Source organism: Myxocyprinus asiaticus, chromosome 50, assembly GCF_019703515.2.
Source record: "Myxocyprinus asiaticus isolate MX2 ecotype Aquarium Trade chromosome 50, UBuf_Myxa_2, whole genome shotgun sequence".
NCBI classification, from domain to species: Eukaryota; Metazoa; Chordata; class Actinopteri; order Cypriniformes; family Catostomidae; genus Myxocyprinus; species Myxocyprinus asiaticus.
This window is the reverse complement of record NC_059393.1, coordinates 25,174,569-25,202,507: the sequence shown is the minus strand read 5'-3', so window position 1 is coordinate 25,202,507 and position 27,939 is coordinate 25,174,569. Positions and strand designations below refer to the sequence as shown.

General features: G+C 38.2%; 1 protein-coding gene across 1 annotated transcript in view; it reads right to left on the bottom strand.

The window, feature by feature from the left end:
* Positions 1-392: 392 nt before the first annotated feature.
* Positions 393-27,939, bottom strand: part of LOC127439086 (uncharacterized) — a 69,737-nt gene continuing 42,190 nt past the window's right edge. The window contains exons 9-17 of the mRNA XM_051695132.1: positions 27,090-27,407; positions 24,691-25,038; positions 23,207-23,445; positions 21,798-22,034; positions 21,493-21,683; positions 16,949-17,112; positions 10,405-10,692; positions 8,821-9,132; positions 393-5,658 (exon numbers count right to left, since the gene is read on the bottom strand). Of these exons, the coding sequence (XP_051551092.1) occupies positions 5,519-5,658; positions 8,821-9,132; positions 10,405-10,692; positions 16,949-17,112; positions 21,493-21,683; positions 21,798-22,034; positions 23,207-23,445; positions 24,691-25,038; positions 27,090-27,407 (2,237 nt within the window). The 3' untranslated portion in view covers positions 393-5,518. The remainder of the gene's footprint in view (positions 5,659-8,820; positions 9,133-10,404; positions 10,693-16,948; positions 17,113-21,492; positions 21,684-21,797; positions 22,035-23,206; positions 23,446-24,690; positions 25,039-27,089; positions 27,408-27,939) is intronic.

Genomic DNA, 27,939 nt, shown 5'->3' with positions numbered 1-27,939 from the left:
GTCTTATCAAATACTAAAAAAGCAAGAATGTGGGACATGTTCAAAACATCTAAAAACATTTATTACAAAGTCATCATTGTACAACCTCATATTATTCCAAACCCACATGACTTTCTGTCTTCAATGGAACACAAAACAGGACTCAACAATGAGGGTTTTATCTGTTCAGACTGTTACTTGCCCTGTCGACATTTTCACTGGCTACACCACAAAAAAAAAAAAAAAAAAAAAAAAAAAAAATATATATATATATATATATATATATATATTTATATATATTATTATTATTATTATTATTTTTATTATTTTTTTTTTTAGCAATTTAATGCCAGAAAAGTAGAATTTAGATTTACCATTATATTTAAATAATGTTTTCTTTAAAACAGGTTATAATAGCTGATATTAATATGGCTATAAATTCACTTCAGCTGTTAAACAATAGCACACATAGGTTTGATTATAATTGTCAAATCTATTCTTACTGACGCTTCCAAGACTTTTCTTTTGTGGAACACAAAAGATGATGTTGTTGGGCAGAATGTTAGAGACTAATAGTATCAGTCACCATTCACTGTCAGTGCACAGAATAAAAGATGCAGTGAAAGTGAATCAGTCTGCCAAACATCATTTTAATGTTCGGAGTGACTATTTGCATTTTGCACTAGGTGTAAATAGCACCTGCCACAGTGCGAGTAACCGTGTTTTTTTTAGCAGAAGCCATAGTTATAATGCAATTAACCATGTTTTTACTATAGTATTATGGTGTTAATATAGTAACCATGATTTAATTTTGTGGTTACTATGATTTTACTACAAAATACCATAGTAATACTATGGTTACTGTAGTAAAACCATGGTTATTTTTTGTAAGGTTAGGTTTAGTGCTCAGGGTGGATGTAGAGTGTTTTTGCACCAGGTTGCAACTATCATCTAACACTATTTCCACTTAGTGCAAAGATGATGATTTTTGTTGCTATTTACACTCAGTGCAAACAGCATTTGCCTTTTAGTTTTCATAGTGACAAAGGGCTTGTGAACAATATTATGAGGAGTTAGGGTCACAAAAAGAAAAACAAGTGATTTGTAAATAGAACAAGCTATCTTTTTTTGTGTATTTTATATATATATATATATATATATAAAGTGTGATATTTTATATGCATGAAATGTGAGTGAGAAAGCATCACCAACCACATTATTTTCTATTAGCTGTTCTCTTTTCCAAGACACCTTAAAATTCACACAAAAATAAATTATATTTCTATCCTCAGTAAAGGAGCTTCAGAAGTGGCAAAGAGCATTTCCAATATTAAACTTTAAACATAATCCCTTATGAGAAGCACATATTTCATCTAGAAATCTGAAACAGATTTGTTTCTTTAAAGGGAAAAGAACATTTCATATAAGCTGCTCTAAAATGCCTGTTGTTTTTGTTTTTTAATCAAACATGTGATCTAAATTAGACCTATTTCTCAAAATCTGATACGAATATGTTTTATCATTAAAAGAACCATCTTGTCTTGGTCAGCGTGGGGAGGGTTACTTTAAAAATGTAATCCGTTACAAATGCTGATCAGTAACGTAATCCAGTTACCTTGATTAGAAAGTAATCAGATTACTTTATGGTTACCTCAAGATTGCATTTGTGAAAAAACTCAAGAGAAAAGCAATATGTTCTCGATGACTTTTAATCATACATTCTGAATGCAAACATGTGTTTGAATAGTTTTGAGTATTGTAGCTATTATGGTTGTTACACTACTCAAACTAATAATGGAAGAACCAGAGTAACTTTACAAGTGTTGCTAAAGTGAAATCTGTCATTTCTGCGCCACCAAACGGAGTTACAAAAACACACTCATCACTAACATTAAACTGGGACAGGAGAAAGTATTTTAAAATCATAAAATTACACAATTCAGATTTCATTGACTTCATACCGGAAGTTACAATATTTATCACTGCAAACAATTAATCTGGACGACAAGCAAACCCCTGTTTGACAGAAAATACATCTTACTGTTGTCATTCATTGATTGGAGGTAATCACAATGTTGTGATATAATCCACCGGTGCTAGGGGAGATTTGAGCATTTCTGGTAGTCCAGAACGCTATCTGGGTACACATTTCCTAGTCAGATAGTGTGTTTTGCTTATTTCACAATGTTAGCACATCCACAGGAAAGACTCACACTAGCTAGCATTAGCAAATAAACGAGTCCATGCTTAGCTAGATTTCAAAACTATCAATTTCCACAGATCCTCCCTTTAGATAGCACTTACTGGGATTAAGTCAATAACAAAAAGATTGATTCTGTAATAAAATATGTTTACCACATATTCCTCATTCAACGCTCTCCTCCATGTGTTCACTGTCACCCCTCACCTGATGATCAGGTCACTCTTAATCATTTGGTCTCAGCACAATCCTCTCTGGAACATCAGACATGAATCAGGTGAAAAGATCTCATTATTTTGAACTTCGACATTTCTATTTCTTTCTTGTGCATTCATTGAGTCTTGAGCACAGAGAATATCTATCTATGTAATAATAACGATGCATTATGTGTTTTAATATAAAATATTCTAATGACAATCATGAAATAAAGACCCCTGTCTGCTTCATAGACTAATTATGAACCACTGAATATGACAAGACTGTGATAAAATCAAGTCTTCTTTACACAGTCCATTTAAGCCTTTAACAATCCTGTGCTGACGCAATGGCGCATAAATGCCAGACTAAATGATGCCCGCTCTGACCCACCTCTGATGCTGCTTTGGTTCTGTGTAATTACAGTATCACAGCAGCCTTAAACGTTGTTGTTGTCATGATAGACCCTACCTTTTATCATTTATTTATTTAAAAGTATAACTTCATATTTTCATTTATTTAATATTTCTATATTCATAATTGTAAATTTAAAACATTAATCTCATACCATTTATATGCATTTGTGTCTGCTCTGAGCAGCATTAAACAGACAAATACACATAAATGCCAATTTAGATGCCACTTCTGTGCCACCTTTGCAGTGTAAAGATTGCATTAGTCTCAAAGAACATCCACGTATCTGTATGCAGCTTAAAGTCTAAAGAATTTGTGCTTCATGTTTAAAATATTTCGACATATTGTGTGTACAACATACACTGCACATTTGATTACAATACTTCTAAGTGCTGCAAATAACACAATAAAATGTAAAAGTAACATTGTAGTTTATTTACACTACAAGTAAATAAATGCATCAATTGTTTTAAGATGAGTGAGATTCTTCATACACACTAGAACAGTGATGACGACTGTTACAGCTCAGGATTGGACAGCTCCAAATATATTTTCTTTCTTTTTTTTATTCTGTAAGAACAGGAATACTGTGAGTGTGAATAACTATATTCTATATTCTCTATTAAACTGAATAAAAAATAACATTAACAGTCAGTAAGAGCTCAGAGAATAACAGTTTCTGTATTTTAAAAGTTGAGTATCCCTGCAATGTAAAACAATGTCCGTAATTTTAACGGTAAAAGACTGTAAAAATGCTACAGTAAAAAAAACGTTAATTGTTTAACGGGTCGTTACCTTGAAATATACGGTAAAAATGTATAATATATTTAAAAAGAAAATACAAGTAATGTTACGATAAAATGCCGTAAAAAAAAATGTAGATGTAAAAATGTACTTTTACGGTAAATTATTGTTAAAATTATGGAAAAAACAATAATCGGGCGTTCCCAGAATTCCCTGTGACCCATTACATTTCAGTATATTTTATGGGAATTGTTCTGTTTCTTCTTATTTTTAATATCAGTTATATAAATTGGGATGTGTTACATTTGATGTAGATTAGTTAATGTTTATTGCATTATTTTAATTTCACGTGTTACCCGGATGTGTGAGTGACTCTGAGCTCTACATGTTTATTGATCATTACTCCTGGAAGAGTCATTATTGATGAACTTCATGTCATCATGTGCTCTTCTGTAATTACTACTGTGATTAACAATACATTATAATATATATTATATATAGGTGTCAAATGGCCTTTTTGGGAAGGCGGTGAGGAGTCCATTGCAGTAGTCCACCCTACTGGTGATGAATGTATGAACAAGTTTCTCTGCCTCTTGACTGGATGCAAAACATCTTATTCTGGCTATATTTTTAGATGATAGTAGGCTGATTTAGTTATTGCTTTGACATTACTACTGAAACTAAGGTCTGACTCCAAAACAACACTAAGATTCCTTTCTTGATTTTTGTCTTTATACCCCTGAAGTCAAGGTATGTGTTCATCTTGGAAATTTCATCTTTTTTGCTAAATACAATGACATGTCTTGTCTTTGTTTAAAGCTTAGTTATGTAACTTTTTAAAATACTTGCCCTGACCCTTTTAAAATACTGTAAAAATACTTTCTTCTAACTCAGCTTAATATGCAGAGACAACTGTAAGTAAGCCATTCATAGGTTAATTTTCTCGAAAACTGTAAACGGTCTCTGTAGCGCTATAAAAAGTCCTGTGTTTGTTTTGATCGACCTGCCCCAACAACATTACTCGAACAATGGCGTGAGTTGGGGGCGAGACTATCTTTTTGTTCAATCCAAAACAGACGGGGGCAAATTCTGAAAAATGTTTTGAAAACATTGTTTATTTTTGCAATTCTGTTTGGTGGCACTAGTGTTGCAGAACATATATACTCCAGCTTTAACTAATGGAAGTTTTGGCACATCCAGCTGTTAATTTCATCAATGCACTGGCACAGAGAGTCTATGGGGCTGAAGTCATTTGGCGATAGGGCTAGATAGATCTGGGTGTCGTCTTCATAGCTATGGTACGCAATTAGGTTCTTTTTTAATAATTTGGCCTTGTGGGAGCATATACATTTGAACAGAAGCGGCACAAGAATTGAGCCTTGCGGGACTCCACACGTCATGGATGTCCATTCAGATTCATAGTTGCCTATGTTCACATAGTAACCCCTCCCTTGTAGATATGACCTGAACCAGCTGAGGACCGTCCAAGAGAGCCCTACCCAATTTTTCAGTCTGTCCAGGAGAATGTTTATTATCATTATCAATATAATTTCCAATATCAATTATTATCAGAAACCAGACTGAAGATTGCCCAAGTTAAGAATTTGATCAGCTGACTGAAAACAACTATTTCAATTATCTTTCCTATGAAAGGGAGATTTGAGATTGGTCCATAGTTGTATAATCTTTTTTTAGAAAGTGTTTGACAACTGCAGTTTTCAGTGACTGTGGGGAAGTGCTCCAAACTGCTCCAATAACCTGAAAACAAAAGCATATTTCACTGTTTATCGAAAACTAAAGAAGCTTCTTACTCTTCAGTTTCACAGCTCAACAACACATGTTGGTTTCTCATTTTTGCTGGATGATTTACAGATACTCATGAAAGCAAAAATGTGTTGTTGTTATTGTTGATGGAATTAAAATGTTAATAATGTAACAGTGATTCACACTAGTGCTGTTGAACATCTCTTTAACTCAAACAGGACTTCACAGATACTCATTCACTCCAACAGCATCCTTGATGTTCAACAAAGGATCCATCTCATTTGCTCCATCATGAACAGCTTCAGTAACATCAAGCATGTTTTTCGCAGTTGATTCATTCACACTGCCTGATCTGGAACGTTCTAAAGAAAAGACAACACTTGTAAACATGATGTAAATCACAGAAACATTCAGTCACCATAACAGACACTAATAACTGCCCAATGTTCATCTTAAACATGTACATCAGTTTACAGTCTGTTTACAGTTTGCATATTTCAACTTTAAATTGCCTGCATGTCTAACGCGGAAGCATGAGTTTTGCGCACGAGGCGTTCAGGACATACTTATTAATATTATGCCCTTACCCAAACCCCTTATCTAAATCTAACCGATCAGTAGAGTGTGTAAACATGACAGGAAGCTGTTGTGTGTGACAGAAGCAATTTTCATAAAAATTCCCATTTGTGTTCTGCAGAAGAAAGAAAGTCATACACATCTGGGATGGCATGAGGGTGAGTAAATGATCAGAGAATTTTTATTTTTGGGTGAACTATCCCTTTAACTACAACAGTATCATTATTCATCAAACTAAAGCGTTACATGGATGTTCTGATTTGATGGAAGGTGGTTTTTGGCCTAAAAAATTGAGAAGCGCTGATGCACAGCATCTGAGGAACTGCTTGCCAGTTACTGTTTGTCTCTTCAATATTTCGTTTTATTATACTGCAAATTGACATTAATCTTAATTGTTCACAGATTACATTGAAAGACTTCAGAGCAGTCATGACAGATATGACAGTTTCTCCATCACTGTAATTCCACATTAAAAATGTATCGTTAGGGATGGGAATTGTGAGGAATTTTCTGATTCCGGTTCAGATTCCTCTAACTATGTTTTTTGTACTTTTAAAGAACAGTTATTTGGAACTGTAGTCTAATTTTGTACTTCTGAACTGTGAGACTTCAACAGTTTTTATTTAATTTCGAATTAAAAATTCATAACTTGCTCATCAGTAAAAGATTAACTCAGTAGTCGCTCTGACTGATGTATAGGCTGTTTGTGATTCATTAAAAACAAAAAACAAAATGGATCAGGGTCATTAAATAGGGAAACAGACTAAACTGGACACACTGATTTCACACTGTAGATTAAAAAGAACCAGCTCATTAGGGCTGGACGATATGACGATATATCGTGGCAAAATCGTGCATATCGCGATATGTAAATATCCATGTGCACAGCATGGGCATTAGTGGGCAGGGCTTCACTGAGACTGAGAGAATTTAAAAAACATAGACAGGGTTTTTATGGCATTGAAAATTTTTCTGCAGCAAATTCAATAACATTCATCTCATGTTCGGTGCTTCATCCGGCGCACTCATCAGTGTTTCACGTGAGTGTCGCGTGCTTTTTCTCTGGAACATGCAAGTGTGCACGAGTCTAGCGGGATACTCGATATTTACAGGAGAGCGCAGAGCGAATCACTCATGCTACTCAATCATTTTTTAAACGCTGAAAAACATCTCCACAGAACGGGACAACACCCAAACAAGTCAAGAAAATGAAGAGGAGCTTATTAAAACAGATGCGACATCTGCTCATCTGACATCTGTGGTGTAGGTTCACAAAAGCCCACACAGAGCAGTAAAACATCATCTGCAAACTGTTGCGACGATAAGCACTCGTAATACAAGCGATTTGTTTTACCTCCTCAAAATTAACCCTTGTGTGACCTTCAGGACATTTTTGTCTTTTTCATTTTTGTTTTTTCGATCATTTTGGCTGTGTTTATGCCAATGGTATAAATTTAGCCAAAGGTGTGTATTTTTAGGGTAATTTTGATATTTCAACCTCAGTTCCTATAATACATCTATAATACACTGTGTACACAAAATAGTCACACTCAGGATGTTCAGGACAAAAATGTCCCCATTGAAACCCATTAAAACTGCAATATTTGATCCCAGTGCCATTAAAGCATAAAATCATGAATTATATGATTTTATGCTTTCAATCCGGAGCCCTGGCTTCAAAATTTACATTTTTTTATATTATCCACCAGATGGCGCCATTTTTCTCATGTTTAGCCTATGGAGCAAATACAAGCTTTTCCCCTATTCTCTGTTTGCTGTATTATAGAGCACTGCAGGACAATTGAATAAATTATGTAGATATAATTGTGTGTGTGTGTTGGTATGGATGTCAGAGTGTGTTTTGTATGTGTGTACTGAGAAATTTGCATGTGTGTGTGTGTGTGTGTGTGTGCATGTATGTAAAAAACAACAGTGGCATTATGTAAATAAACTGGCATTTCAAGGGTTAAAATCCTGAAAATTAATGAGTATTTGGTAGTTATGATCAGGACTGATGTTGGTTAAAAAAATTAACTCACTGAAAATGTAAAATAATATTAATATATAATATTATTGTGGCAGTTTTTTGACGCTGACATTTTTGTCCTTGAAGGACCTCTAAGTAACTTTTTTAAATTGACACACAAGTGTTAAGCACGCAAAAGAATATATGAAAGCTAAAATATGCGCTCCACATTAATTTTGGTGTTTATATTTATTTAATATTTATTTTCTGCAAGAATTTATATGCATTATTTTCTTTGCTGCATTGCATTGGAAAGATCTTGTGTTTCTTGAGGAAAGTTTATTATAATAATAATAATATTGATCATCAATATATCGGGCAAAAATGTGGCACAATGTGAAATGTAGCTTTATGATAAGAATGATTTAAACCAAATTGAGTGTTTTTTTTTTTTTTTACATGGACTATTGTCAATTTACAAATAAAGAGAAAATTATAAAAGACGAAGTATTTAATTCGTTGACAGGATTATCCAAAAATAGGCATTACAATATAGTCAATATATTAACAAATTTGTATTGATTTTCCAACAAAAATGTATACTATATCATGATATATATATCGTTATTGTAATATAAAATTACTCATATCATGATATAAGATTTTGGTCATCCCTACAGCTCACTAGAGTCATTTGTTTGGTAATCAGGGTACGTTGGACGCTGTGAGTTTTGCACTGTATATTCAGTAGGGGGCAGCGCTTCCCCTGAAACGAAGATGCAATTAAAAGCTGAAATCTACAACTAATTGTGTTTATGAAAAATGATGCGATTTATTGCTATTAAATATTTTTATAGACTGACAACACTAATCTTAACTTGAAATTCAGTTTAATTTAGTGCAAACTCCAGAGCATTAAACTGTTGACAGAGAGCTCATTTAAATATAACAATTACTGCACTGAAAAACTTGAGTTACTCACCATTGAGAGTAACCCTGAATTTCTCGTGTACACTTGCTCTGCTGCTGGTGATGTTTAGTTCATAAACTCCAGAGTGTGAGATTCTGATGTTTGTGATTGTGAGAGATCCAGTCTGTTTGTTCACCTTCAGTCTTCCTCTGAATCTCCCATCAAGATCATCATCATATAATGACATTGTTTCATCCTCTTTGTTTTTGTTAGCTATGACAGTGTTTTCAAAACTCCACACTATCTCAGCATCTTCCACTATTACAGTAAACGTGTTTAGAGTGACAGAACCTCCCTCCATCACTGGCATTGGGATCAGTTCACCTGGAGAACAAAAGTCACAGTTAAATGTGTGAGTGTATCCCCTAAATTATGTTCAGAATAGAGGATTGACTCCCAAAATTGCAATGATCGCATTGGGCCCTAAGCAGATTTTCAAAATGGGGCCACCCTACCTTGAAGTACAGCTATTCAAACACAACCAACATCAATAACTAAACAGCAAGCTTAAAGCTGTGCAAATAAACAAGTATATTTTTTTAAAAGCATAAAGCTTACATATGCAAAACTATCAACTGTATTCTATCAGCACAGGTATAACTACTTCAGAAGTACAAAAAGAAAGACCTTAATTTTTTAAACAAACCAAACACACACATCACATGCACAAATTAGTAAATATATTTGACAAAATTCCTTGCAAATGAATAAGAAAACAACATACTCAGTGTATGTAGTATAAGTATTGTGACGGAACATAACTACATCGCGGGCAGCGGGAAGAAACACACCTCATGTGTCACGTAATGGCACCTCGTCACTGCTGTTTTTAAATGCTGACTACGAATTTAGAGAGTTCTCTTCAGGTCCAGGAAACAGGTAACAGCATCAATGCCTTGACCCTCGCTTCCACTGGCCCTTGAGATGCCGAGCCTCCACCCACGTGGCCCAGACCGGTTTTGCCGAAATCTGACTCCCCACCAGATTTAGTCTCCCCACTCCCTGATTGGCCCTTTCCACAAAGCCCACCCCTAACCCTAACAATTACTGGCCCCTACCCCTAAAGCCCATCCCTAAACCTACCCCTAAACATAAGGATACTAGGGAGTCAAAATTCGGCACGACACCAGGAAAAGAGTGTGTGCGCCCATCTGCCCCTTCTGTGCACTGCTCAACCTTTAGTGAGCCCCAGATCATGATGAGAACACTGCGTTTTCTCCCTTTAGACACTTTATTTAAAGTATACTTTATTTATTTGTGTTCATTTTAATTTAAAATAAATGACTTTCCGATGCCATGCACAGCCACCGTCTGTCTTCGCTTACATGGATCGATAAGGGGAGAATAGTCAGATGTGAATGTGAAAGAGGAGATTTAGAGTAAAAAAGGACTTACATTTTGATCTGTTTCTCACACACACCTATTAAATTGCTTCTAAAGACATTATAACCACTGTAGTCATATGGATTACTTGCATGTTTCTTCATGCAATTTTTGGAGATACAAAGGTCTGATCACCATTCGGTTTTATTGTATAGACCTACGGAGCTTAATAGGATGTTTAATAAATGACATTAAAAGAGTCGATCTACTCACCACAAACAGTAACAGTTAATCTCTTGTATGTGATTTCTCTGCTGCTGATCTTCAGTTCATAAAGTCCAGAGTCTGTGTATTCTGTGTTTGTGATGGAGAGAGATCCAGTCTGATGCAGCTGCAGTCTGTCTCTGAATACATCATTAACAGGTGATGTGATATTCCCTCTTCTGACTTCAGCTATAAGTGTGTCTCCAAAATACACATTCACATCATCTGTCTGTATATGAGAATCATCAGTGCTTAGAAGGACAGAATCTCCCTTCATCACTAACACTGTCTTTTCATCTGTATCGACACCACATAGAAGAGAGAAATACAGGAGAAATGTTGATATTAAAACAGGTGAATGTTTTCACTGCAATGAATACTGAACATCAAGTATATTTATGTGCAAACAGAACAGCAGACAATATTATTACAGTTATTACAGATGAAATAAAACAGATATTAATCTGAGAAACTGCTATAGATTCTGAGTTTTAAACAGACACGGTTACAGAGCTCACAGAATCAATAGCGGTTTAAGATACACCTAGAACATACATATATTAAAAAAAATCCTGACTGCAACAGTACATGTTCCGCTCCGAACGGATACAGGGCCTTCAGTACAGTACACATAGTCACATGAGTGATTACATATCTTGGCACGCATGAAACCAACATTAAAACAACATTAAACGAACAACAAAAACCACGTAGAACTATAATGAAAAAAGATTGTGGAGCAACACGGGACTGCACAGAACCAAAACTATCGAGAACAGAGCGCTACACAGTACACTATAAACTGCGGATCAGATAAATGCATGTAAATTATACTAGCTAGTTCGCTATTTTTCCCAACTGTGATGGAACTAAACGAAATATAAATATGTCGGACTTAAATAAGTCAGAGATTGAAGACCCACCTCCATTTCTAAAATCTGTTGTTTGGGAGCATGATGTTTTGGAAATAAACTACAGTTATACTGGGCAATGAGTAATTAACAGGACGAAGGCTGTGTGTCGTCTCTGTTACCGAAGTCAGGTATGTCTAAGTAAGCACATCTAACATGATGACTCATTTGCGGCGACATCATCCACATGTGTCTCTTGAGTTTACAGGAGCAAATCATAAACAGCCTGTACACGTGAGTCTCGCCACGGCATTCAAGCAGCCTCTCGCTGCAAGCTCAGACAGAGCTAAAGTGATAACGAATGCCATAGGAGTATTTATTGCGACTATACTCAGTCATCGAGAACACAGGATTTAAGCATCTGCTTAATGTGCTTGAGCCCCATTATAAAGTTCTGTAGTGTCCGCCCTATATAAACAAGTATACGCTGTAATTGTCCAAGAATTGTCATCTCCTCTGATAACGTGGATATTCTGATTTCCTGAAAAACAACTTTTATATTGAGTAAATTGAGTAATGAGTACAAGCTGAAAGGCAAAAGGCTATAATTATTATAATTGCACTTTCATTTTACTTTTATTATTATGCTTTCTGTGGAGTGGGGGTGGCGTAGTGGGATAAAGCACAAAACTGGTAAGCAGAAGGTTGCCGGTTCAATCCCCACAGCCACCACCATAGTGTCCTTGAGCAAGGCACTTAACTCAAGGTTTTTCTGGGGGGATTGTCCCTGTAATAAGTGCACTGTAAATTGCTTTGGATAAAAGCACCTGCCAAATGCATAAGTATAAATATTTTTATACAATGTATAAGAGGCTCTTAAGTTTTGTATTGTAATTTCGTTGAAGAAATATGCATAGTGCAGTCATGTATAAATGAGCCTTCACAATACGAATTATTGCCCATCAGCCACTGTTTTCAAAATAAATAATTTAAAGAAAGATTCATTGTTTTCCCTTGTAAGGCTGGCACCAGAATGTCTACAACCAAAAGGCGCCATTTCGGTAAAAGTAAAAGAACTCTGCGAGAATCAACATCATAGAACTCTCTCACAAAAGCTGAAATCTACACCTGAATATCACCACAGTGTGATAAATTGCAAATCACCTTGCTGCCCCCCCTTCTCTCTCCCCCTTCTCCCCTTCAACAGCTCCAGACCAACACAAAGACATAAGATTTATATTTAAAAATATAACAAATACCATGAAAACAAAGAATGCAACTGTATGTGTTTGATATCATTTAAGAGGTCTCGGTGCGACTGGTATAGTGGTCTCTTTCCCATGTTGATAAAACTAATGGTAACAAAGTTATAAGGTCTTTGCCAAATACTGCATAATTCTGGAGGTCTATCCCCCTCCTTGACCTACAATTGAAATTATCTCCTGTATGTTAACAAGGTTAAACCCCAGGAAGTCAAGAACCCATTCACCCCCAAATCCTCATTGTTCAAAGGATAATATCATTTGGTACACAATGTTTATTCTGTCTAGATATTTAAGGAAAGTTGGCACGAAGCTCTTGGAATCTGTAAGCAGATCTAGTTTTGTCAGGTATGTTTCTTTGACTTGTCTTTTATTTTTAGTAATGCTTGTTTATTCTGATCATGTGAAATTGGCTTTGATTTGAATTTCTGCAACAATGTTTTATATCATACCTGACAAATAAATTGTTATTATTTGATTTATTCTGAATTCCTCTGAAATCATTACTGGAGCTTTGATATAGGAGGAAGCCATTTAAAGACTCTCAGTTTGAATTTCACTCAGGACAACCAGGTAGGATTTGAATTTCAATAGACCAGGGTAGACCATACTGGAGCTTTAATATAGGAGAAACCACTCAGGACAACCGGGTAGGAGAAAGCCATTTAAAGACTCTCAGTCACTGCTCACCATCCGTCTTAGCAAGTTGTATGTACGTGACTAAGCGGCAATATCGTCTGGTTATGAGACAAGCCAAACCAGACGATATTAGTTAACCCTACAACCGCTGACTAAGAACGGAACTGGCTATCCATTTTCAGGAGGTTTACGTAATTTAATAACGGCCGGCGTAAGTCTCCAAAGATCAAAAGGACAATGAATAGAAGAGGATTTAGAGTAATCAATAACCTAAAAATGTTAAATTAAAAGAATGATCAGAAATTAATTAGAGCTTAAATATAAATTAGAGGTTAACTTAAAATTGGAGTCAGATTAATATAAAATTGGAGTCAGATCAAGTGAATAATGGAATCAAATGTGTGAATTAACAATAATTGCTTTACTTCAGCGCTCAGAAAAGACAGAACAACGCAGAGACCTTCAAGGGCAATTTATTGAAGTTCCGCTCCGGAACGGATATGAAAATTATTATCCATATATTCTTCTCCTTTTTTATACCCTGCTGTACCGAAACTGTCCACAAAACCGAGGTACAGCCGAACCGTGAATTTTGTATGCTGTTGCATCCCTACTCAGAGAAACAAATACCTTGTCTCAATCAACAATAGAACAAAACATATTTCCGAGATGACTTATGAGCTGACTCTACTCACCCATCGACTAAAAAAGACGCATTGATGCAAGTTAACCACGCAGTAACAGGCACGCAACACTTTCTTCATGTAAATTAGATTTCATGATGGTTTAGTTTAAATTTATAAGAGTTCTCAATTACCCACTCTAAATAAACATTGTATTATTTGTGTCCATTATCCCAGGAAAAACTCAATGTAGAAACCCAGAAATCTCTTTATTTTCTGTATAATGCTGCTACTGTCACACAGTAGAGATGCGATGAAAACTCAAAGTGTGTCTCCCATTAAAGTCACACAGCAGCACTGTTCACCTCTCGCACACACATAAATAAGTGAAACAGGCGATACTCTTTGGATATTTTGTTGGTTTTATGTTATTTGTTTTATTTCTGTTACGGGCATTGGAATATTACCACATACTTTGAGAAGCAGGCTAGCAGCTACATGTGTGTTTACTAATGGCAGCTGTCCATACATGTTTGACCAATCACAGGCTGAAGCACCTCCCACAGTTCAATTATCCCCCCAAAGTACCGACCCTGGAGTAGGAGCTAAAAAAACCTCCCTCTTAAGTTCCTGATGTGTGAAAACAACAGAAAAACAGAGTAGTTCCTCAAAAGTACCTAAAACTGGCTTAGATCCTGCAGAAATGATCTCTCCTGTACCGCCAAAGAGAACTCTGGTTGAGCTTGAATCCATGGTGTCTCCCAAAATAAGTCTCAGTTAGACACAAATTCAACATTGCAAGCTGTGCACCACCAAGATAACCAGTCATTGAGTGCAAACAGCCTGTTAAATACTTCACTGCTTTTCCTAAGCATGGTAAATAACCAGAGATGATAATCCTCGCATCTCTGGAAAAACAATGAAAGGTATCAACTAAAGTCGCAAAGTCTTTCTTGAGAACTACTGTCGGAGACGAATGTCATTTTCGCTGACATGAAGGACCACAGTGTTAATGTTCTTGTGTTGAAAAAAAATGAGGGAACTTGCGTTGTCACATCAGCTACCCGAGCTCTAGAAAAACAGTACAAATGAGATTTACCTTGTGTCGTAGCAACATTCACGTTTCAGAACAGAGTCCACATCAGAGTTGATATTTGAAGAGGTCAAATCTTAAGACGTCGTAGATAAACTTAGACATCTGCGCACTCCAGGACGAATGCAGGTGGGAAAAACTGGCTGAGGTGGTGGTTGAGATCTCATTCGATTTTTGCGGTGGCGCTGGACTATCCAAGGGCCCTTCGGCAAGGGAGCAGGTGTAAAAGATATTTGAGCCGACCTTGCTAGAACTGCGGCCCATTGCGGAGACAACGCCTTCAGAAATATCTTCCAGGCAATCCCACCATCATTAGGGCCTCGGACAGGAGTATTGAACCCATTGGTTTTTTCTGAATGGCCTCAAGCAGTTTTTTTCCCCTCTCTATCAATTAGGACTTCCTCTTCAACAACACTTGAATTTGATTCTCCAGTTGCTCTAATTCGGCCTTCATTTCATAACATTTAGAAACAACCCCAGAGTAATCAGTGTTCTCCAAAATCACTCCCCATTTTGTGTCATGTTAGTGTGCCACCATATGTTGTGCTCTTTTACTTCCCCTAAATAAAGGGAGTCTTCCTGTATGTCTTCATCCCCAAACACTTTACGAACTGGCTGCTTGGAATGACATCCTGCTGCATAATGTATCCTTTTATGGCATTTCTGGTACTCACATCTGAAACTTTTACTCATATTTGTTGCATTCTCTGTCTGTTTTTTCATTGCGCACCCTGCTTATTTGTTGTCATATGCATCCTGCTTTTTTACTGGCCCTGAAACTGCATCAACTTCACTCTTCTCATCAGTCTGTGGAGATCTGTCCCACATAATGGCTTGCTGCTGTTTTACTTATTCCGTTTCACTGCTCAATGTTAATTCTGGAGAAGTCTCAGGTCTCTTCACCCTGCATCGATACGATTAATGACCATTTGCATATTAACTTCTCCCTTAAAATGTAAAAATTACAGTATACTGCTAGTTTATGGACAGCAGTTATGAAGCTATCAGCTGACTCTCCATGTTCTTGTTTATGCAGATTAAACTTTGCTCTCTCGGAAATTATGTTGTGTTTCCCCACAAATGTTCACCGAACCAATTTCTCAATGCCATGTATTGGAGCTTCTTCTCTGCGCTCTCAAGCATTCAAAATATCCTCCGTTTCGTCACCCAAAAAGTAAATAAGAGTATTGACCTGGAATCTCTCTTGTTTAGCCCTGATGCAACATTGTATCTGTGGAAGCGTCTGATCCATCATGGCCGCTGTTTGTCTTCAGCACAATTCAACTTGTCAGGAGCACTGATGTGAAAAGTTTCACTGTGTGTGTGAGGTGTCGCTTCATCGCCAGACATAAACGACACAAACTTCATCGTAATCAAGCTAATGTTTCTCGCGCATCAGGAGAGTGTGGGACGTGTTCATCCTACAGTGCATCCTTTAATTACAGGGGTATCCTTGAGGCATCCTTTAATTACATGGTGTATTACTGACACCATGAAGTAATAAATCAATAACAACACATTTGATTGTTATGATGATCTTTTATTTAACTCTCACAGCCATGCCCAAAAGTATTTCATGACTAAGTGAGCAAACTGTATGAAGCCACGCTCAATAACGCAAACATGAACTGGTCAGGCACGAGAGTGGATCAACTTTAATATAGCAATAAAACAAATTTCTGACAGTGAAGAAAAACTTTTTTAATGTATTTTTTTACTCTAAATCTATACTTTCTATTTCACTTTCAGATGTAAAAGTGAAAGTGGAGATTTAGAGTAAACAAAAGGACTTTTTTAATCTGGTTCTCACCCACACTTATAATATCAGTTCTGAAGATATAAATTTAACCACTGTTAAATTTAAAATCCTGTGGATTACATTTATGTTTCCTTTATGTGATTTTTTGGAGCTACAAAGGTCTGTCCACCATTCACTTGCATTGTAGGAACCTACAGAGCTGAGATATTCTTCTAAAAATCTTCATTTGTGGTCAGCATTAAAAAATAGTACACGTTTAACTCTTACTTTAACATGATAAAGCTAATTAACTTTCTCTTTCTCTATCAGCTGTAGGTAATACTTACCCATTTGTGTTTTTAGTTCAGAGATCCGGTTGCGATAGTAAATCACACCAGTAATTACAGCTGCAGCTACGAGCAGAACAACAACACATATTCCTGCTACAGCACCTGAAGACAGATCCGGATCTATAACAGCTAAAGAGAGAAAATCATTAGCAGTGGCATTTCTACATTAGGAGCAGGTGGGGCTGAACCCCCAAATGCAGTTTTTTTAAAGACAACCAAAGATTCATCAAATCTAAAAAACAATGTAATATAGGCTCATGACAAACGTTTTAATTAGTAAATACACCCTAACATACTGGTTTTACCCACAAACTTTAAGCCATGTTGCCATGCTGTTCTTTAGAATGACTAATGCAGTAAAATCCTTGGGTAAAATGAATGATAGTCTACACATCAAGATTTTAGGTTAGAATTTAAGCTGTAGGCTATAATCCACATGTACAGGTCTTGTAAATGGTCACTATTTCCTTTAAAATTCTTTTAAGAATGGCCCAGTGTAACAAGTAATTTTTTAAATGCATATCTATCTCAATTACTATGAGTTTAAAAAAGTTACATGCATAGTAATTATATGTGATTAATAAGATGGCTTTAATGTGTTTTTTAATCATTATTATGTCTGTCGATGTGTATTCGCATTCCTTGAGGGCGATTGGTGTGCGCCTCTTACTAGAGAATGCGGTTGCTAATATTAAGCTCAGTTCTCCGTTATTGAGCAGACCTGTGCCTTTCCCTTGTGATTGGTGTGCGTGAAGTATTTGATTGATAAATGGTGTTCATAAAGACATGTTTGTTATCTTCCCTGTAAACTGTTTAGAGCTTCTCTTTCATTTCATTTGCAAGAGCAGCAGCAGGATGAACTCTGCATCTTTGTTCTCTCTCTCCCGGTTAGTTGCATGTTTGCTTTTTTGTTCCTGCACCTGTACCCAACAATTCCAATATTAATCTGTATATATTATTAGGTTGAATTGCGTTGATGGTGAGCTTTGTGTATAAGAGCCTTTCCACTGAAGGTAAGTTATTTATTTGGGATGGCTTATAAATGGTTCCAATTTTATGTTTTATGTGCATTCATACTATTCAGCACTTATAATCAACATTAACTAGAACTGAAACTGGAGTTGGCTCATTCAAAGATGCGAAACTAACACTGAACCTTATCTCCCGAAGATATGGTTGTTCATTTGACATTCGGTTTCTCCTACACTTTCTCTGGGGCCGACAATTTTATCATTAGCACAATTACAATGCATCCGGAAAGTATTCACAGCGCTTCACTTTTTCCACATTTTGTTATGTTTGTTATCGGGGCGGGGTCCGGCGGCCAGGGTGGAGGCTTGAGGAAGGGACCGGGGTCCGGCGGCCTGGGAGGAAACCTCAGGAACAGAGTGGAGATGAGGTCGGGCAGCCTCAGGACAGGAAGAATGTCTGGCAGCCTTATTCCAAAATGGATTAAATTCATTATTTTCCTCAAAATTCTACAAACAATACCCCATAATGACAACGTGAAAGAAGTTTGTTTGAAATCTTTGCAAATTTATTAAAATTAAAAAACGAAAAAAATTACATGTACATAAGTATTCACAGCCTTTGCTCAATACTTTGTTGAAGCACCTTTGGCACCAATTACAGCCTCAAGTCTTTTTGAGTATGATGCTACAAGCTTGGCACACCTATTTTTGGGCAGTTTCTCCCATTCTTCTTTGCAGGACCTCTCAAGCTCCATCAGGTTGGATGGGGAGCATCGGTGCACAGCCATTTTCAGATCTCTCCAGAGATGTACAATCGGGTTCAAGTCTGGGCTCTGGCTGGGCCACTCAAGGACATTCACAGAGTTGTCCCGGAGCCACTCCTTTGTTATCTTGGCTGTGTGCTTAGGGTCGTTGACCTGTTGGAAGATGAACCTTCACCCCAGTCTGAGGTCCAGAGCGCTCTGGAGCAGGTTTTCATCAAGGATGTCTCTATACATTGCTGCATTCATCTTTCCCTCGATCCTGACTAGTCTCCCAGTTCCTGCCACTGAAAAACATCCCCACAGCATGATGCTGCCACCACCATGCTTCGCTGTAGGGAGGGTATTGGTAAGGTGATGAGCAGTGCCTGGTTTCCTCCAGACATGACACTTGCCATTCAGGCCAAAGAGTTAAATCTTTGTTTCTCATGGTCTGAGAGTCCTTCAGGTACCTTTTGGCAAACTCCAGGCGGGCTGTCATGTGCCTTTTACTGAGGAGTGGCTTCCGTCTGGCCACTCTACCATACAGGCCTGATTGGTGGAGTGCTGCAGAGATGGTTGTTCTTCTGGAAGGTTCTCCTCTCTCCACAGAGAAATGCTGGAGCTCTGTCAGAGTGACCATCGGGTTCTTGTTCACCTCCCTGACTAAGGCCCTTCTCCCCGATCACTCAGTTTGGCCAGGCGGCCAGCTCTAGGAAGAGTCCTGGTGGTTCCAAACTTCTTCCATTTACGGATGATGGAGGCCACTGTGCTCATTGGGACCTTCAATGCTGCAGAAATTTTTCTGTACCCTTCCCCAGATCTGTGCCTCGATACAATCCTGTCTTGGAAGTCTACAGACAATTCCTTGGACTTCATGGTTTGGTTTGTGCTCTGACATGCACTGTTAACTGTGGGACCTTATATAGACAGGTGTGTGCCTTTCCAAATCATGTCCAATCAACTGAATTTACCACAGGTGGACTCCAATCAAGTTGTAGAAACATCTCAAGGATGATCAGTGGAAACAGGATGCACCTGAGCTCAATTTTGAGTGTCATGGCAAAGGTTGTGAATACTTATGTACATGTGATTTTTTTCGTTTTTTATTTTTAATAAATTTGCAAAGATTTCAAACAAACTTCTTTCACGTTGTCATTATGGGGTATTGTTTGTAGAATTTTGAGGAAAATAATGAATTTAATCCATTTTGGAATAAGGCTGTAACATAACAAAATGTGGAAAAAGTGAAGTGCTGTGAACATTTTCCAGATGCACTGTAGGTTACATAATATATGACTATATCATACAGGCATAAAACACTGAACTCAAATGGTCAACGTTCGTTATAGCTGGAGGTATATGCTTAAAAATGCTCCTATGGGCTTTCATGGACTAGCGCTTGTAAGAGACCATTTGAAAATTCCACCCACAGCACTAAAACGTCAGAGGTGTCCAAGTATTCATTTATTAATTCATTCAATTAAAGTGTAAGTTATACATACAATTTACAATCTTTAGAATGTGTAAATGTTTTTTTTAATGTAAGTGTTTCAGACAGAACATGCAAGGTAGTTGCACTGAACACTTGGATACCAGTGACGTTTTAGAACAGTGTGTGGACTTTTCAGATGGTCTCTTTTGCACCATAAGCGAATAATTAGCAAAATATTTAACTTAAATTAAACTTTACCCTGCTAAATATTATTATGCATCATAATACATTGATGTTTTGCTTAAAAACCGCTGATTCTGACTGAGCTTCAAATATGGCTGAATTTGAGGGGTTGCATGATGTTAACTAATCATAACAGTGGGCGTTTACATTGAAGTTTAAAGGAGCTGCTAAGGCCAAAACCGTGCGTTTCAGACAGAGGGTCAGAGAGAGGGTGGAAAATGATCATTTATTACCAAACTATGACAATTTTTGTGTAAAAAACTTTACTGACATTATCAATGGACCTCAGGGAACATAATCAAATTATAAGAAAAAATTACATTTCATGACCCCTTTGAAAGCTAATTTTATTCTTTTTGCTGGTTGGCCTAAAGTTAAAGCGCACCTCTCAGCATTTTAACAAATTGTATGCCATTGCTTTGAGGCGCTGTTGATGCACTGTTTTATTTTAATTACAATTACTGCAAAACATTCAGTCTTTCGTTTGGATTAGTTTTGTTGTGCTGTTCATGTGAGTTAGTGGTGGTGGTTGCATGGGTGCTGACTCTGATTTCTTAACTTCTGACTATGATTCCATCTAGTCGGAGGATATCAAACATGTTTGATATATTTTTGAGCCGAATATTCGCAGCTGCAGAGGAAATCTCATAGTGTATGATGTTCTACATCTCACATCTGTGGTCATACAGTGAGCAGCAAATGGAGAGCGAAAATGTGGGGCCACGAAGCCCAAAAGATAGGGAGATGGCAAAAAACCAACTTCCTTCATCTAGGTAATTTTTCACACCCTGATGAAGGCTTTGTAAGCTGCGACAGGTCGGTTTGTGGTATGTTTTAATACAAAAGCCATGACTTAAAAGGCTTTTTTACATTTAAACCCTTCTCTGAGTGCCTTGGACTTCTAGAGCATCCGAACAGAATACCCTTTATCCAAAGAGCACCATTGGGAATTATTTTACACCCACGTAACCCATAGCACTGAAACCATGGGGATGGCTCTAAGCTAGAGGCGGGGTCAGGCGGCCTGGGAGGAGGCTTCAGAAAAGGGGTGGGGTCCGGTGGCCTGGGAGGAGGATTCAGGTCGGGGCGGGGTCCGGCAGCCAGGGTGGAGGCTTGAGGAAGGGACCGGGGTCCGGCGGCCTGGGAGGAAACCTCAGGAACAGAGTGGAGATGAGGTCGGGCAGCCTCAGGACAGGAAGAATGTCTGGCAGCCTTGTGACAGAGACGAGGTCAGGCAGGGTGGTGGGAGGGAAGTGGACAATCTCGTTGTTGGCTACTGGTGAAGGGTAAGCCTGAGCGGTGGCTACTGGTGACTGAACAGGCTTGTCGATGGCCACGGGGGACTGGACAGGCCCGTCGATGGCCACTGGGAACAGGGCAAGCTCGTCGATGGCCACGGGAAACAGGATAGGTTCATCGACGGCCACAGGGAACAGGATAGGTTCATCGACAGCCACAGGGAACAGGACAGGCTTGTTGACGGTCTCGGGCCCCTCCACCTCCTGGTGGTCAGCAGTGGGCCACTCCGCCTCCTGGAGGTCAGCAGCAGGCCCTTCCACCTCCTGGTGGTTAGCAACCAGCCCCTCTGCCTCCTGGACCAGGCTCAGCACAGGGATCTCCAGAACCTGCAGCACAGACCGACAGATAGAACACAAACCGGACAGGAATCCCTTCAGCGTACATTGAACAACGAACTGTCACAGAACAGAAAACACAAGGAGATTAAATAGGGAAGGAACTAAAGAGGGTAAGGGGTGGGGCCAGGGTGAGAGATTGGAGAGCACATGGCAAACAAACTTAACAGGGGACCTGGGTAACTCAGCGATTAAAGACGCTGACTGCCACCCCTGGAGTCACGAGTTTGAATACAGGGCGTGCTGAATGACTCCAGCCAGGTCTCCAAAGCAACCAAATTGGCCCGGTTGCTAGGGAGGGTAGAGTCACATGGGGTAACCTCCTCATGGTCGCTATATGGTGAGTTGTGCGTGGATGCCATGGAGAATAGTGTGAAGTCTCCGCATGCGCTATGTCTCCGTGGTAACACGCTCAACAAGCCACGTGATAAGATGCGTGGATTGATGGTCTCAGACACGGAGGCAACTGAGATTCGTCCTATGCCACCTGGATTGAGGCGAGTCATTATTCCACCAGGAGGACTTAGAGCGCATTGGGAATTGGGCATTCCAAATTGGGGAGAAAAGGGGAGAAATAAAAACAGGAGCCATGTGCTCACACCAAACACAAAGAGCACATGGCAAATGAACACAATCATAAGCCGTGTGCTCAAACAAAAATCACAGCACAAGAGACAGACAGAAAAGCGCATGAGAACTGGAGGGGACCGGACAGGCCCGTCGATGGCCACGGGGAACTGGACAGGCTCGTTGACGGCCACAGGGAATTGAACAGGCTCGTCAACGGCCCAGGGAACACGCATGGCTACAGAACTGAATCATAAGCCATGTGCTAAAATACAAATTACAGCACAAGAGACTGACAGAAGGGATCCGGAAACTCATGCTCCATGTTTTGTCTTTGTGAGTGCATGGCATCTGATTTGGTTCTGTTGCCATGCGCTCACAAAGACAAAACATGAAGCATGAGAGTATGGATCCCGAGACCACAACCAAACCCAAATGTAACAGTATAAGAATGGGCAAGGAGGCGGCGGGAAATGGCTAAACAGTAAAGGTAAGTTTAATGTCAAAACTCAAACTTAAAACAACATAAAACAAACACAACAACAGATACACATGCAACGCGGCCGCGTGCGTCTCTCTCACTCTCGAACTGGCACCTCCCACTCCCCTTTATCTCGCTCTCCTGCTGATCAGCTGATTCCACACCCTCCTCCTCGTCACACTCCTCCCCCACCCAATTCAGGTCCACCCCACCTCCTGCGAACCTGGGGGAGAGACAAGGGGAGGTGTGAGGAGAGGGAAAGGGTGACACACCGAGAGAGAGAGGAGAGAGAGAGAAGAACTTGTCGCCGGCTTCCGGACGCACTGTCGCCCGGTCCTAAACCGCTCCTCCGCCCTCTGGCGGACACCAGCTCGCTCCTCCCCTTATTCGGCAGATGGCAGCGGTTCCTCTGGTTCTCAGCAGCTGAACAATAAAGGTAAGTTTAATGTCAAAACTCAAACTTAAAACAACATAAAACAAACATCTTAAAACCCGATGTAAACAGGGATTCAGTCTGGTAATGTAGTTAAAACCACCATGGCCGAAAACAAAAGACGGTGAGTCCATAAAGTTCCCGTGAAGTGCCCTGAAAAGCACAGCTCTATTTGGTCTGTTGATACGTTTCTGACTGAAACATTTAGTTGGGGCAGGACTTGTTAAATGGCTTTTGCCTTTTTTAAAACAGCCAATAGGCTTTAGTTTACATCACAACATTCATCGACATTCCCCTGTCCGCTATGCTGTTGCTAGAGACTGACACTCATATTCCAAAAACCAGCTTGACTACCTTGAGCTGGTATGACAAGCTGGTAGATGGCCCAAGCTGGTCTCCTAAGCTGGTTGGACCAGCTAATGACCAGCTCATGACCAGCTAGAAACCAGCTACCATGTTCCAAAACACAGCTACCGGCTTAAGCTGGATTTTCCATTAGGATGGACCCTATGCCCTATTCCCTTCAAAGACAATTATCCAACACTCTGAGAGCAACAGAGGGCTGAAAGGTTATAACGGTCAGTCAGAACTCCCTTTTTAAGTGATTCTTATTGGGAAATTTGCTTGGAACCACGCTACAGCATAGACTGTGATCCCTTTGAAGTGCCCTGTGATGTTATCATCAGCGCAGGTGAGAACAAAGAAATTTCACTGAACAGTTTGAGGTGGAGTGTGCTTTCCTTTCTCCTTCACAAGTGATATGTGACTCACACTGTCCGTTTAGCTGGAAGAGACTGCAGATTTTAAATGCTTATATCTTCTGAATTTTTTTTAATTAATTTTTTTGTCCATGTTTAGAAGTACACTAGCATTGACTTTAAAGCTAACAGATATGGACTAAAAGCATCAAAACTTTCATTTTGATTTCACTGGGTCAATAAGTGTCTTTAAGTACTTATGTAACACTAATCTGATGTCCATTCTTCTAACAGGGAAGTGCATGTGTTTTACTGAGCATTGTTACAGTTCTCCAATTACAAATTCATGTTATTATTTCCTGTACATAGACCTACATATTCACTGAGTGATTGTTATGAATATAACAGTTTCACCAGTTTCAGTTTTCATACCTTTTTTAGTTAAATCTAGTGCAAACTAACTTTGAAGATGCAAAATTATTCAGACTGCTAAACTAAATAAGATCACTGCATCACTAAAAGAACTGATCTACTCACCACTGACAGTAACACTGAATCTCTTGTATTTAGTCTCTCTGTTATTGGTGATCTGTAGTTTATAAAGTCCAGTGTCTGTGATTCTGGTGTTTGTAATGGTGAGAGATCCAGTCTGATCCAGCTGCAGTCTACCACTGAATCTCTCATCAGCACCATCAGATAATAAAAGGATATTATTGTCCTCTAGATCACATTTTGCTACGAGAGAGCCTTCAGATCCAAACCTCCACAGTATTAGCTCATCTCCATGTGTTTTAAAAACATCAGTGTTTAGAGTGACGGGATCTCCCTCCTTCAAGGACAGTGTCTTCAGTTCTTCTGTCTGTTCACTAGACACACGTGGAGAATCTACAAGAACAATTTCATTCACACACAGGTTAAATTTACTTAAAACTTATAGCCTTATACTGTAACTTGAACATCAAGTTATGTTTGTTACTAGTAAATGTGCATTTATGAATATGAAATTTGGCCAGAATTATAATAAAATAAAAACTTTCCCACAACAGGAAAATAAGTTTTGAACACTCATTGATTAAGTTTTTCATGATGACAGTGTCCAAATCTGAATACATTCGTCACAGACAACAGTATCAAAAAATGGGTAGATATGCAATAGATATGCAATGACATGCGTGACATGTGTCAACACCTGACATAATCCATCCCATAACGAAAGATAAAAACAAACAAAGACATCCAATCCGACCGGTCAGACTGAGACACACTAGCAAAAATCTGATTTTAAAGATTTTTTAATTGATCCTATATTTTTAGACCCTGCTTGTGTATAATATTATAATAAAACAAACAGGCTGAACTGTGAATAAACAAGTGATTTTATCACTAAAACTATAAATTCAACTTTTTTACCATTAAACTGCAAATATATAAATAAAACAACCAGTATGCAAATCCTCATTAGAATATTAATTTTTACTTTTTTTTTTTTTCATCTTGTCTTGTAAAAGCAACTCAAAAAAGCAAGATGATGAACATGATGAGAACATGATTCTGACAAATGGCCAGGAGCGCCGTTAACCACAACAGCAAAACATTCAAGGACGATTTATTTTATTTGGCCACTATGTTGCATAAACAACACATCAGACCAGCTAATATCATGATCCTTCAGGGCTTCACAATTAATCAAAATAACATCAAAATCACAATATAGTATTATACAATTACTAAACCGCAGAAGGCAGTGACTGCACCCCAGAGTGAACAGGTGACATGTTGTTCTGTGTGCACTGGCTCTTCTTGATAAGCTATTTTCAGCAGTTTTGGAACAGTTCACATGCATTGTGAAAGCAAAGTGCTGCAGGTCCACCAATTAATTCAATATCAACAAGTTTAAGCCACTTAAAGTTATTAATCAAATCTAAAAATGAGACACAGTATCACAGAAACGGAGGAGCATTTCTACTGACAATCTAGTTTCAGTTTAGTATGTTTTTATTTTAGTTTTAATATTTTATGGCTGCCAAAGCTAAAGCGTTTACTTGTATAATTTAAAATGGCTAATGTCATTAAATTTAGGGTAGGGTTATTACGTATATCTAGTGGCATATTAACCATTTAAGGAAATATACAGGGATACAATGGGGATCAAGCTTAACTGTTCCACGTTACCCATATTCCCTATATTATAAAATGTGAACATTTGCAATCCACATTAATTGAACCAATAAGCAATGGTAAAGAAAATGACATATACATTTTTAGGTAAATCTGGTTAATGTTATAAAAAGTTAAAGTGACTTAATGTTTGAAAATATTACATATGATGATGATTTATAATGGGAATGTCTATAAGAAAATATAAACATTAGGAGGTAGAAGACATCCTAACCTTTCTATAAAGGTATAGTGTCAGGTTATGTGCCATTTGGATCATAATTAAAAGTGCCAAGGACAGGAACATTTCCAAAAGTGTCCCACTTTGCCCATAGTCACCCTACATTTTATCAACTAAAACTATAAAAAGAAAAAAATGGCCTTGAATTCATTACTTTAGTTGGTTTTATGAAAGTATTTTAGCTTAGTTTCAGTTTTTTCCAATTATCAGTTTTAATTTTTATTTCAGTTAACTAAAATTGTTAATTTTAGTATTCATGAACTATAACAACACAGAGATAGGAGGACTATTTATAAAAACAGCTGACTTCAGCACCCCTTGTTGCACAATATGCCATTGTACTTGCACAAGTTCAGACTCCTGAAGATCTGCCCAAGTGTTTATACAAAAAAAAAAAAAGTTTTATCAGGGGAACTTTCTGAAATTTGGTTGATTTGGCACAGAATAGCACTAAAAACAAAGATAAACAACAGAGTATATAAATTAAGGAAGAATGTACATACAGTAATTATTGGATTAAAAGACTTTATATACTCACCATGGACAGTAAGATTAAATTTCTGGTATGAGGTTCCTCTGCTACTGAGGATCTCTGCTTCATATTGACCAGAGTGTTTGATTCTGACGTTTCTGATAGTGAGAGATCCAGTCTGATCCAGTTGCACTCTGTCTCTGAACATCTTATCATCACCATATGAAACTTTATTGTCATCTCCATCTATTCGAGCTATATAAAGGTGCTGAGGTGCAAACCACTGTATCAGAATATATTTTATTCCAGTGTAATCAATGTTTAGAGTGACAGACTCTCCCTCTATTACTGTCTTCATTACATCTGTCTCAACACCAAACACACCTGCAGAACAAAGAGGGACAATTAGTGGTGGTGGTGTAGTGGACTAAAGCACTGAACTGGTAAGCGGAAGGTTGCTGGTTCAATCCCCACAGCCACCACCATTGTATCCTTGAGCAAGGCACTTAACTCCAGGTTGCTCCAGGGGGATTGTCCCTGTAATAAGTGCACTGTAAGTCACTTTGGATAAAAGCGTCTGCCAAATGCATAAATGTAAATTAGAGATTAAATACTGTAAGTACACAGATCATGAGTCTTGTGTAATAAACCTCATAACACTTGATCCAGTCTTAAATTGATTTATATATTATGTTGGCTGGTCTTTTGTACTTGAAGACATTTTATGATAGTAGGGGTCTCATGACCAATCACAGCTGACTGGAGTTTCGTGCTGGAGGAAAAATCTTGGCGATCAAGGCGATTAAATTTAGTAGTGAATGACTGTTCACGACTCAAATACTGTATGAAGTCATATGGTGAACAACCAATGTATATTGAGTGTGCAGGGCCGCGAAGCTCAAGAAATTAAGATGCT